The following is a 13,877-nucleotide window of genomic DNA, read 5'->3' on the forward strand; positions in this document are numbered from 1 at the left end:
ACACGTGACTAGTCTGGATCACTTATGTGGGGCCAGGATACCTCTGTATAATTCAAAAAAAAAAAAAAAAAAAATATCTCCAAGTTTCGATCCTTCTTTTGTTGGACCGGTGCGTACATCCGGCAACGATCGAAGTCTGGTAGTATCTTTGGGCTATTCCGCAACCCTTAGTGTCACCGTTCATACTATCAGTTCTCTTTCCTTACGGATCGAGTTCATATCTTTCCAATCCGGTTGAGTGTTCGTTCCTTAGGGTTCTTCACTCTACCTCTCCAATTGGATCTTCCTCTGCGACCTCGACCACGGTTGTTATAGCCATAACTGTCTGAATTCGAATCTGCATTGGTGTACATCAATTTTTCAGAATCTTCTTGTGTCTCTTCTTCATCCTCTTCGTCAGCGAGTCTTTCTTTGTATGCTTTTAGTCTTCCCACGATATCCTCAAAACTTGTTGTATTGAGATCCAGAACTTGTTCGAGTGATGCAACAATGTGAATATATTTCTTTCTCGGCAAGCTCTTTAAGAATTTCTTAACAAGTTTTGGCTCCTCTATCAACTCTCCTAAGGAGGCAGATTTAGAGTAAATTTCGAATAATTTTACAACAAAGCTATCAATCTTATCTCTATCTTTCATGTTGAGTCTATCAAACTCTGCCATCAAAGTTTGTAACGTAACTTCTTTCACACGTTCGGCTCCAACATGGCGTGCCTTTATCGCATTCCATACTCCTTTAGATGTGTCGATCTCACCAACTTGTAAGATCAACGCTTCCGGTATAGACTGGAATAAGAACGCGATAGCGATGTTATTCTTATTTTCGTCCTTGGTCCCGGGGTCTATTACCTCCCATACTTCACTGACCTTTAACGCTATTTTCATTTTCATGGACCAGACAGTATAGTTAGAGGAAGTTAACATCGGGAACTTGAGAGCGGAGGGGCCGGTGTCTTTGTGTAACACGATCGCATCTTTCACGTCACTCATTGTATGTAATCTTCAAGAAACTTTGTGTTAGGCTCTGATACCAAATATAGAATCACAAATAAAGCTAATAAGAAGTCCTTCTCTTATTCAATATCTCAAAGCTCTCAAAGCACAAATCACATATCAATAAATATTATGCAACACAATATGCATCTCCATATATATATAACTAGACAAATCCTAGTTTCAATAGTATTATCATAAATCATATTTCCTAATCCTAAGGATAACCACAACTTATTAAGGAAAAGAAAACTTGGAAATCAAGCTTATCCAGCAAAAAATATACCAAAAAGTAGAAAACAAATATGAGACACCGAAATATATAACACAAAAGGAGTTAATACACTCCACCATTCGAGTATGGGCAATTGTCAATAATAGCACCTTTTGAAGTTTATGTCTCAAAAATGGCACTAGAAAGAGAAAGTCACAAAAATGACATTCATTAAAGGGTAAAATATCCCTAATACCCTTGGTTTAAAATTAAATAAATAAACAAAAATAAATAAAAATAAATAAAATAAAATAAAAAAATGAAAAAAAGAAATTTTTTTATAGTTTCAGATTATATGTTTTCAGATTCGAAATTTTTATAATTTTTTTTTTGAAATTTCTTTTTTTGAAATTTTTTTTTATCTTTTTTTTCAAATTTTCTTTTTATAATTTAAAAATACTTTTTGAAACTGTTTTTAAAATTTTTATTTTAGTATTTATTTTTTATAAAATTTTAAACCCTAATTCCAAAACCTCACTTCTTAACTCTAAACTCTAAGATTTGGATTAATTAACCCAAGAAATATAAGTGTATATTTACCTCTTTAATGAAACCTATTTTTATGATTTTGTGCTAATTTGGGAACAAAAATTTGGTTTGGTGCTATCTTAGTCTTTTTCTCTTTTTCTCTTGGAGTATCCATTTTCTGGTAGAATACAAAATCCGATGGGGTACATAACCAAACCCGATCCACACTGATATTTTGGGTTTGGATTGTTGGATCTATATTTTTTTTACCCAGTCCCGGGTACACCTACTGATTTCATGTTAATTAATATATTTCTGACTAACTACTAAAGTTTAAAATTGATTACTCCACCCAACTAGTGCAAAATTGAAACATAGTCCCTGTCACAGATAATTAAAGGAGAGAGTTTAACTGTGAAATGTCCATACGATGCAACAAACTCTCCAATATGGTTACAAGAGTTGCTTGTATAGTGGTTCGATACTTCGATTTGTTTCATCTGTTTACTTCTCTCTTACAAAAATTTTGATATATCAAAGCTTAGATTTTAGAATTTTGATTTTGTATCTATTTTTTCTATCGCTTTATCCATTTCAAAAATATATGATCCCTAAGCTAAAAGGGCACATGCTAAAAACTAATTAAAACTGAAAACTGCATACTAAAACCTATCATAAATTATCAGAATAACTTTATAGTTTGCATGACAAGTGAAATATCACATTCCTCCCTCTTTCCTCCAGATGATTCACTAGTTCAATACTTAATTTTGAAAATGATACGTTTCATTGGTACAACTTCCATTGATTCTATTTCAGTTTTTTTTTTAAAGATTAGACACACGTTACATGGAAAATCATACAGACTAACGCAACAAAATAATTGAGTTCCAGACATTATTTGCATTAAACAAAGAGTGGAGTCATGTTCCGGACTTCGTTGATAGTCACGACTTGACAACCACGCCATTAGAATATTACGTGTTACTTATAAATAAACAAATACGAAGTTTCTTCAACTTCAAATCACCAATAAGAGTTGTAATGACGCTAGCCATATAACTCATTTTGTATAATCTCCTCATCACAAGCAATCAAACAAAGGTCAACATGTATCACAAATTTCAGATCTCTGGCAAAGTCTTCATGGCTTTGGGTTTGAAGATGAAGATTCTGATAACAGTCCTCTTTAGTTGTGTACTAATTTGGTCTACAATGTTACTATCATCCTCAAACAACAACTTCAAGAACCATTTTCTTGATGATACAACTAGCGGTAAAAATAACTCATACATCTTCTGTGTTTTACATTTAACTCGATGAATCCTCATTTTGACTTTTACGTTTTCATTTTCTTGTCATAGATTCAAAGGAAACACCGAGAGATACATTGTTAGGTGGCCTTTTAACCGCTGATTTTGATGAAGGTTCTTGCTTGAGTAGGTATCATAAATCTTTCTTGTACCGCCAGCCTTCACCATACAAGCCTTCTGAATATCTAGTCTTTAAGCTTAGAAGCAATGAGCGGCTGCACAAACGTTGCGGTCCAGACACAAATGCTTACAGGAAAGCCACAGAAAATCTTGTTCGCGATGAGAATTATGCAAGCAAATCTGTTGGTGAATGCAGATACATTGTGTGGGTCGCGGGTTACGGGCTTGGAAACCGAATGCTAACTCTTGCTTCTGTGTTCCTTTACGCTCTCTTGACAGAGAGAATCATTCTTGTTGACAACCGCAAAGACGTTAATGATATCTTATGCGAGCCGTTTCCAGGTACTTCATGGTTGCTTCCTCTTGACTTTCCCTTGATGAATTATACTTATGCTTATAGCTACAACAAGGAATACCCTCGTTGCTATGGAACAATGGTGAAAAATCATACCATCAACTCAACTTCGATCCCGCATCATCTATATCTTCATAACCTCCATGATTCAAGGGATGAAGATAAGATGTTCTTTTGCGAAAAAGATCAAAGTTTGATCAACAAAGTCCCTTGGTTGATTATTCAAGCCAATGTCTACTTCGTTCCATCTCTATGGTTTAATCCAACGTTCCAACCCGAACTGATGAAGCTGTTCCCGCAGAAGGATACCGTGTTTCACCACTTGGCGCGTTATCTTTTTCACCCGACGAATCAAGTTTGGGGTATGATCACTAGGCACTACCATGCTCACTTAGCAAGAGCAGACGAGACACTCGGGATTCAAATACGGGTTTTCAGAAAAGACGCTGGATATTTCCAACACGTCATGGACCAGATCGTAAGTTGTACACAAAGAGCAAAACTGTTGCCTGAATTGGCCGCACAAGAGGAAACACAAGCCAACATGACCTATACCCCAAAGGTTAAAGCTGTTCTTGTCACATCTCTGTATCCAGAGTACTCTGACAACTTAAAGAACATGTTTTGGGAGAGACCAAGTTCGACAGGAGAGATTATTGAAGTTAGTCAGCCAAGTGGAGAAAGGGTTCAGCAAACAGACAAGAAGCTTCACGACCAAAAGGCGCTTGCGGAGATGTATCTTCTGAGCTTAACCGAAAACATTGTCACAAGTGCATGGTCTACATTCGGATATGTTTCTTATAGTATTGGAGGATTAAAGCCATGGTTGCTTCATACGCCAAGGGGTAACAAAACTCCTGATCCACCGTGTGTTCGGTCCACGTCGATGGAGCCTTGTTACCTGACTCCCCCGTCTCATGGATGTGACGCTGACTGGGGAAAAAACTCGGGCAAGATTTTTCCCTTTGTTAAGAGTTGTGAGGATGTTGTATATAGTGGCCTCAAGCTACATGATGAATTATAAATCTTGTTTATCACAGCTCATTTCATTAGATTGCTGAGTTATTGAAACCAGAGGAGAAATGTTATATCTATCTATATTCATTCAAAAAAAAATGTTATATCTATTTTTGTTTTCATCTATAATAATCAATCATTCCTAATGTTTAGCTTTTAAAAAAAAAAATTAAAATGCAAAAATAATCATGTTTTTATGCTTAATGGAAGATCTTAAACTTTACAGTTTACAACTGAACTAGGATAAGACTTGCGCACGTAAATTTATATAAAAATTATTTAAAAAATATCGTCTCGAAAAAATTATATTATTGATCGAATTAATATATTTGGCTCTTAAACAATTTTTTAAAACCTTTTCTGTTAATTACATAATTTGTTTACTAATGAACTGATCTCATTTTTAAAAATATTTTAGGTCAAAAAATTATTTATCGCATAAAAACCTAACGTTTAGGCCGAAGAATCTCATGCCTACTATTTGGTTACAATGAAACTATGTTCACTCGGTTTTATATCATGATTTAGCAATTTAAAAGTTAATTATGGTTACGAGAAGTTTACGACGTGCCAATCCTATCTATCCTTGATATTTTTCTCTTTTTTGTGTCATTTTGGTTATTGCTTAATATAAATATTGTTTTTTGAGTTTATTCTCATTTTTTTTTGGCATGAGATTTAGAAAATGTTTAAGATTCAAAATTATTAAAAAGATACATACTTAGGTTAAGATCTGCGTTTTGGGTAGAATATATACTTATTTTATATTTTATGCATATTATGAAATAATAAAATTATAATTATATATTAAATAACTAAGAAATCAGTTACTATTATGTAATAAATGGGCTTGCACATATAAATCAAATGATCACTCTTGTTTATTCGCAATCATTTTAGAATAAATAAATTAAAACAATCAATCTTATCTATTGTATATGATATATAATTAAATTTAAACGATATGAAGTATATATATATATATATATATATTAACATAAACACCTATTAAAATAAAATTATTTATTTATATGATTTTATTATCATTGTATCTTTTAATAGATAAAATTAAACATTGATCACAAAAGTGTATGTGAGACTTTTAATAGTTTTAGTAATTTATACTCGTTTTAAAAAATTCAAAATACAACATATACAAAAAATCTAAAATTTTAATATATGATTAATGTAATTGTGTAATTTATTTTAATAGTAAATAATTAAACAAAAATGATAGAAATCATACAGATTATTAGCAAATCTTCATTATTTAAAATAATTAATTACTATATATATCATAATCACATTAGGTAATTCCGTTGGTTTTATTTAAGAAAATAATATATAATAAATAGTCACATTGCTTTAGTTAATATCATATGATATCATATAGTTGGTATTAAATGTTTCTAGTGAGATATAAAAATCGAATTGGACCAACATGTTTTTCAATTTCAATGTGAGGCTGACACGTATGACTAATTAACTACCTAATTGATTGACACATAAGCAAGAGGCATTTTATAATTATTACAAAATTGAGGTTACATATTTTCAAATATTTCTCAATTAATATATAGGGGATACTCTGTATTAATATGCCAATGCATAGAAACAACAGACCAAATGTCCCAATAACGAGGAAACAAATTTATTAAGGATGTAAGTAATGACTAGATTTTGATCCACGCTTCGAAAGCGCTGGTTTTCTTCCGATAATAATATTGTTAGATATAAATTAACTTTATGGTTTTGATATGCATAATAAAGTTACAAAGTTGTATTATATCAAAGAAGAAAAATGATTTTTTTTGTTTAAAATTATATAATTTATCAATTAGTTCATTTGAGATTTTTTAGTACATTTTTATTTTACAATATCATCTTTATATTGTGTGTATATTTTATAAGAGTTACATTTGTTAAGTTGGTGAGACATAATATTTACTTAGAATAGATACGTAGGGTTGTTAATAATTTTTATTAGTGTTTTTGTACACAACCCAGACCCGTGGTCAAACCGGTAAATTTGGTGATCTATGTATAGTTTGGTTCGGATTTAGTTAAAACGTGATAAGTAAAAATCTTATAAAATTTTGTAAAAACTCAAAAGCCCATCTGCGATCCGACAATGGTTAACTCGATAAAAACCTATATAAATCTGATGATATTTTCTTAGAAAAAAATGATAATACTTTTTAATAGTATCTGAATACTTGTTCAAAAAAAAAATATGAATAAACTATTTGATTTGTGATTCTTTAATCTATACTATTAAAAGAGAATCATCTTAAAAACAAAACAAAGATTTTGTATGACCTAAAATATACTAATCAAAATTCTAATAATTTCATATTCTATAAACTTATATATATATATATATATATATATATTTAATATTTTACGGGTGTATATAAGGCATAGGAGTTTAAGACATGAGGTTAGAATTGTTAAAATATTTTCAATCAATAATGAATGTGTGTGTATATAGAAGATAACAAATCTATTCACAATACAAAAAACATATCTCATAATTCTCTTACGTTTAAAAACACAAATCTCTCACATTCATGTGTCTTTTTGGTTTAAAGGTTTCTCATGTTCATGTGTGGCGTAATTATTGTATGTTTATACCATACATGATAAACTCAAATTAAGAAGAAAAAAAAAAGAATGATTGGTCCATTCATGGTTATATGATATAGTATATGATTATACATATCAATTAAGAAATTTCTTTCATGCCTTTGTGAATTTGAATTTAGCTACCTAAATTATTTTTTATAAAATGCTAAATACATGAAATTTAGAAACTATTTAGAATGTCCACGACATTTTTTAGGAATGTATGTTAATTTCTATAATTTTATTTATATTTTAACTTGGCTATATTTTTGGTAAATATGAAATAAAACATGTGAAGTTAATAATGAATATGTCCAACAACCTTTTACGGTAAATTTTTAAAATGATTATGCTGTAATAGTATTGATATTGATACCAACTAAATTTATTATTGTATATTTAACAAATTCAAATATATTTTAATGTTTTAATATTCTAATTTGAATATGTATATTATAATATAAAAATATTTATTGTTTATATCTTACATTAATATTTTATTTTAATAAGTTGAAGTAGTTTTTAAAATTCATTAATATATGTCATTCTGTATATGTAATTATATTGAAAATTGCCACAAATACCACATTCATAGTAACATCTGTTCAAAAATGCGGCCGTGTTACCGATTTTGCGGCCGCTTAAACGCTCCACGGATGATGAGCGCACTGATTATGAACGATTCGGCTGTATTGAACAGTACCCCCACGTAGTATCCGCTTAGAACGTGGAATAAGATATTGCGGCCTCGAATTGAAACCTTGTTTTTTTCAAATCTCGTAAGCACTCATAAAAAACTCAAGATGTGTTTGTTTTGGATTGGAAATACGTGAGTAGTGCGTGTTTTACTTAATGACATCGTCGGAAGCTCGAGTGAAAACAATGGCGGCCGCAAACAGAAAAAAAATAGGTCTGGGAAGAAGACGAAAACGAAATTACGATATTACCCTTTTTAAATAAATGAGTAAAAAAGAACTAAATAACAGGCAAAGCAAATATAAGGGAATCAAACTCTTTACCTTTAATAGTTATCAATGCTGCATTTACCAATTCACTAGTAGAGAACCTTTGCGCTCTTATAAAACTGTAAATATATAAACAAAACAGTTAAACTTTTTGATAATCTGCTTCTCTTTCCCATTATAAGGTTGGGCATTAACCACTTTGGCTATGTAAATTCGTTTTACATATATAAGACCATAAATATATACCAACAACAACTTAAAATGTCAATTTATATGTATAAAATGTGGTAAAATATGTATAAAAGTACAAAAATTTCTCCCCACGTATTCTCCGATTTTTTCCCGCTTTTTCAATAAATCGCTAGGCCCAAGTGTGCCGCACGCGTAGCGCCTAGCGAGTTTCTGAACAAGGATAGTAACACTTTTCATGTTTACACTAATCAATAAATCGCTAGGCCCAAGTGTGCCGCACGCATAGTGCCTAGCGAGTTTCCGAACAAGGATAGTAACACTTTTCATGTTTACACTAATCACTTTTATTCTCATTTTTTATGAAGGGTAATCGACAGTTATACCCCTTGGGTTAACTAATCTAGACTTAGGGTTTAGAGTTGAGGAGTGTGGTAGAGTTTTTGGAATGTAAAATTTAGGATTCTAATAAAAATATAAATAAATACTTATGAATATAATTAAAAAAAAGTTTCAAACATAACTTTTGATTTTCAAATAGAAATTTTGAAAAAAAAAAATTTCGAAAAAAAATTATTAAAAAGTTTGAATTTGAAAAAGTAAAATTCGAAAACATAAAAAGAAATTATTTATTATTATTATTATTATTTTTATTTCTTGTTATTTATTTAAATTATGATTTATTATATATATAGATAACAAGGGTATAAGAGTCTTTTGTCACTTAATGAAGAAGTTATTTTTGAAAATATCCATTTAGTGGTGCTAAAGATGAAAAGTGGTACCATGAAAGTGGTAAACATAAAATTTCCCCTTGATTTATTTGTTATAGAATAATTCAAATATTTGTACAAATATTTATTTAAGTAATTTTATAAGGAATGGTCCAATTTTAAAAAAAAATTCCACCTGAAATAAGTCATGACTTTTTTTTGAATAGTATAGATTTTAACTAATTACAAAATTAATGAAATATATAAAAGGTTTGTTTAATAAAAAATGAAATATACATTTATATTTTAAATAATTATGAAAGTAATTAAATACTTTAAAATGTTTACTTTAATGAAAATGAAATATATTTTATATTGTAAATAAACAGTTATGAAAAGATTTTATTTCTTGTGTTAAAAAAAGATTTTATTCCGATTTAATTCATAGAAATATGGGAATATCTATTTGATATTTTTAGAATAGTTAAATTAATTCAAATATGTATACAAAAAATCATTTAATCAATTTTCTAGGAGATTGTCCAAAATGAAATATTACACATGAAAAGAGTGACTTCTATTTTAATAGTATAGATTTCTACCCTAAATTTATTCACTCTTGTGGATGCTGTGCCGTTTTGGTCTTTGGCCATTACTAGACTTATCGCATTTAATAGAAAGACAATAAGAATGAGTAGGCCTGATAAAATCCCACCCGTTTACGAGCTCATGCTGAGCTGGAGAAAGTTTGTTACAATCGGACCCGAAAGTAACAAACTAAGTTGTCTTCCTCATAGTTTCACAATACAGAGAGAGAGAGATTATCCGAAACAGAGAGAAGAAAGCGAGATACAAGGAGATTCGATTACAGCTGGGAGAGAAAGATCGTGATAGAGATAGAGAGATCCTGAAGTATTCATAGCTTTTGAGATCCAAGCTCTTTCTCCGGTTCAGGCTATAAGTTTTTGGCGTTGGAAGACTCAGAGAAGGAAAAAGAGTCATCCTCATTGTAGTGGCTGTGATAGTTTTCTCCTGTATACGTCTTGTGTAGAAGCTTGTAATAGCTACACAGAAAGCAAACAATAACAATTTTGGTATCATCTTCCTTATTGTATATCATATCGATCAATAGTGGAAAAGCTTGATAGTTTCGATCTCTTCCCAGACAGTAGGAAACGAAGTCTGGGCAAACAATTTGTGTGTGTTGTCTATTGCTTTAGATTGATCATAAACGAAATCGAATCAAGCACAAATCAATTGAACTAGAGCGGTTAGGATTGATCGGAAGTGAATCTCGGTTCTTAACAAGTCATTGAGAAACATGAAAAAACAACAAAAGGCCGTAACCATACAAATACATAGAACTTAGAAGACAACATAGTCTACTAATAGTTTAATACTTCACACCTCGTACAAGCCTTCTCTCGGAGGAATCACTTCGGAAACTACCAAGCGAACTAGATCGTTCAGTTTTGTTAGGTATAGTTTTGGAGAGCCATTCAAGTCCTTCGTATAAGCCTTGCCCAGTGATGGCTGATGTTCCCTGTATAAACCTGCACCAATCATAAATATACACAAAGCTATTGTTCATTCTCTTACTGCTAAATATATTGTAAATTAGAAAGAACAACAGAACACGTTTTGTAACTACCAACAGCGTTTGGTTAGGCCGTGCAGACCAAGGTTGTTGGCAACTTGGTCGACCGGTAGAGCATTTCTTGAATCTTGCTTGTTCGCAAAGACGAGTACACATGCATTCTGTAGTTCATTCTGTACATTTTTTAATCAATACAGAAAGTTGTAAAGATAGAGAAAGAGGAGAAATTTAGTAACACTTGAAAGAGCATTTCTATATGATTTTACATTGGTTAATATTCGATGCAGCTCATTACGAGCTTCTGATAACCTTGCACTGTCACTACTATCCACCACAAAGATTAGTCCTTGCGAGTTCTGAAAATAGTGTCTCCACAATTTTCGAATCTGTTACAAATTTTGGCAGATCAATAAAAACGATTTAAGATTCCATAAGGATATAACTAAACATGTTGAGCCTTGAAATAAAGAAAAAATAAAACAAATCTGTTTTATACACTTGTCGAGAGGTACTAGAGTAAATCATGGCCCTGTTTCTGTGTGGACTAATCCAGTTTCAGAGAGACGAGTAAAAGATGAAATAAATAAGGAACTTACCTTCTCTTGTCCTCCTATATCCCATACAGTGAAATTGATGCCTTTGTATTCTACCGTCTCGAGGTTGAACCCTTTGTACATGGTAAAAAAAAAGAACCATGAACATTGTTAAGAATTTTATCAAGCTATCAAGATTGTTTTCCTCACAGATGCAAACACAATCAAGGGTGAAAAAGTTAACTATCTACGGATTACAGATAAGCTATCATCCACATAGAATGATCAAAAGTACTAACGAAAACATACCAATAGTAGGCACTGTTGTGACAACTTCACCGAGCTTTAGCTTGTAAAGGATGGTAGTCTTCCCTGAACCATCAAGACCCACCATCAAAATCCTTACTTTAGACTTGGGAAGAAACCTTTTCGCTATACGTGAAAATCTAGCTCCCATATTGAAAAAGAAAAGAAAATTTCCAGAAATCTGAAATATAGTGAAAGAAACAGAGCTTATCTCAACTCAAGCTATAAGCCGCATGAGAAAGAAATGAGAGAATAAAAAGTTTGAAATTGCTGAACGTAAAAGCAAGCACAAAGGCAAATATGCATTAGAAGAAAGGCTGTAGGGAATAAATTCTTAAAGGTGAATGAAGCAAAGAATGGTCTGCCTTTTCCGAACTCAAAAGCTTACAGTATATTTTCGCTTCCAGTAGATTGATTTCAGACACTGAAGAAGACCTGGTCAGATTCTGTGTTCTGGCTCATCTTAGAAGAATATAATCAGAATCGTATTCCCTGAGAGTACATCACCAGCAGCAATATGGAAGATGACACGTACATAGGAACACACATTACTTTAATTTCATAGAGTAGGTTGTGTGAGCCCAAAACTCGCACAATCAAATTTATAAAAAAAAATATATATATTTTTTTTAGGGGATTCGGATTTTCTGCTATAACCAACTACACGTAATCAGGGACAAAATATGGCATGAAAATTATTCTAAGTAAAAAATAAAAATAACAAATAGACTCTTTATTCCAAATTTAAGCAGAAGCGTTTCAAGAAAGGAAACCATACAAGAGGCTCGTCTGAAAGTGATATTACAACTGAACAGTATGCAAAGGCAGTAAAGCTTCTAAGTTCAGCTAGATTAACCACCCAAACCTAAAGTTCCTTTTCAGTCGCAGCTCGTGCGCAAACAGTTGAAAATTATAAAGCCTATGTTCTAAGTTACAAAGAGTTTCTGTAGCGAATTTATGTTTTATTTCTGCTCTGTCCTTGTTATTGGAGTCAAAACCGGTCCTAAGGAAATCAACGGCTATTATCACCCGAGAATCATATCCTTCACAAGAATAAACAAGAAAGGTCGAGAGAACAATCCACATACCCGTGCCAACTTGAACAAAGAAACATAGGACTGCAAAGTCCATCTATTTCTTCTCAGAAAAGAAATAAAGAGATTTTTGTGCGAACAAGACTTATCCGGAAAACTTTCTTTCAGAATGTTTTTACTAAACAAAAAAATTTGCAAACTGTTTTTCGTAAACTAACTTTGGAAATTTTTTGCGGAAAAAACTTTCATAAAACCCGTAGAACACTAAAAACAGTTATACGAAATAATCATCCGTAAAACTAACTTCAGAAAGTGTTTAAAGAAACACTTTCGTAAAACAAATCAAAATAATTTTTACGAAACAATCTTCTGTAAAACTAACTTCGGTAACTTTTTACAAGAAACTTTCTTAAAACAATCAAAACAGTTTTACGAAACAATCTTCCATAAAACTAACTTTGAAATTCTGTTAAGGAAAAACTTTCGTAAAGCAAATCAAAGCAAGTTTACAAAACAATCTTATTTAAACTAACTTCAAAAATCTTTTACGGAAAATTTTTTGTAATTCAAATTAAAGCAAGTTTACTAAATAAACTTCTTTAAACAAACTACAGAAAGTTTTTACGGAACAAATTTCATAAAACAATCCAAAACAGTTTCCGAAAGTCGAGTGAGAGCATACGAAACTATCAACGGAGAACGGAAGAGACTAAATAGATCCAAGAGAGAGAAGCATCGCCTTTTATTATAATGGTGTTGCACATGGATCAAGATCAGATAATATCAAATAGTTTTCGACAAAGTGATTTGCTACTCACTGAAAATGCATGTCAAGCTTTTTGTTCATGCATTAACAAAAATTGCATCTAAAATTTCAAAATAACAACCATATTAGATTAACGTCTTTTTATTTCAAAGTTTTATCTTCAAATCTATTAATTTTCCAACCTATTAAAATTAGAAAATAAGTTAAGTTAATGTTAAATTTCTAACTAAAAGAGAACTGAGCAATGAAAATTTTGATTTTTTCCAAAATTTAAATATCTAAACCCGACCCGAAATAACCGGACTCGAACTAAAAATATCAAAACCTGGTCCGATATTTAAAAAATACCCGAACGGGTTCTAGACCCAATACTGAAATATTCGAACCTGAACCGAATGCCGATTCTATAATCTTTAGATTTTAAATCAATACAAATCAAGTTCGGCTAAATTTTCTTAGTAAATTCTATTCATAAAAAACTTTTTCTTGTTTATATAAATCAATAAAAAAATTTATAAAAATATATATTATGTGTTCTAGCTCACATAGACCACAATTAAAAGTGGATGAGGAGTGGATAGCTAAAAAAATTAGAAGTATTTGTGATCCCTTC

General features: G+C 31.2%; 3 protein-coding genes across 3 annotated transcripts; 1 reads left to right on the forward strand and 2 right to left on the reverse strand.

Moving 5' to 3' along the window:
* Positions 1-215: 215 nt before the first annotated feature.
* On the reverse strand, positions 216-986 carry LOC106369652. The gene has a single exon (XM_013809775.1). It carries the CDS (start codon positions 984-986, stop codon positions 216-218), a length of 771 nt encoding a protein of 256 aa, XP_013665229.1.
* A 1,256-nt stretch (positions 987-2,242) lies between these two features.
* LOC106371534 (probable fucosyltransferase 5) lies at positions 2,243-4,929 on the forward strand. Its single transcript, XM_013811619.3, has 2 exons — positions 2,243-3,007; positions 3,096-4,929. The coding sequence occupies exons 1-2, from the start codon at positions 2,842-2,844 to the stop codon at positions 4,541-4,543; spliced, it is 1,614 nt and encodes a 537-aa protein (XP_013667073.2). The 5' UTR covers positions 2,243-2,841; the 3' UTR covers positions 4,544-4,929.
* A 5,352-nt stretch (positions 4,930-10,281) lies between these two features.
* On the reverse strand, positions 10,282-11,749 carry LOC106371535 (probable ADP-ribosylation factor At2g15310). The gene is made up of 5 exons (XM_013811620.3): positions 11,468-11,749; positions 11,222-11,292; positions 10,892-11,011; positions 10,680-10,798; positions 10,282-10,581 (listed from the first exon to the last, which is right to left on the reverse strand). The coding sequence occupies exons 1-5, from the start codon at positions 11,613-11,615 to the stop codon at positions 10,422-10,424; spliced, it is 618 nt and encodes a 205-aa protein (XP_013667074.1). The 5' UTR covers positions 11,616-11,749; the 3' UTR covers positions 10,282-10,421.
* Positions 11,750-13,877: the final 2,128 nt, after the last annotated feature.

The sequence above is a fragment of the Brassica napus genome, chromosome A7, assembly GCF_020379485.1.
Source record: "Brassica napus cultivar Da-Ae chromosome A7, Da-Ae, whole genome shotgun sequence".
Taxonomy (NCBI): Eukaryota; Viridiplantae; Streptophyta; class Magnoliopsida; order Brassicales; family Brassicaceae; genus Brassica; species Brassica napus.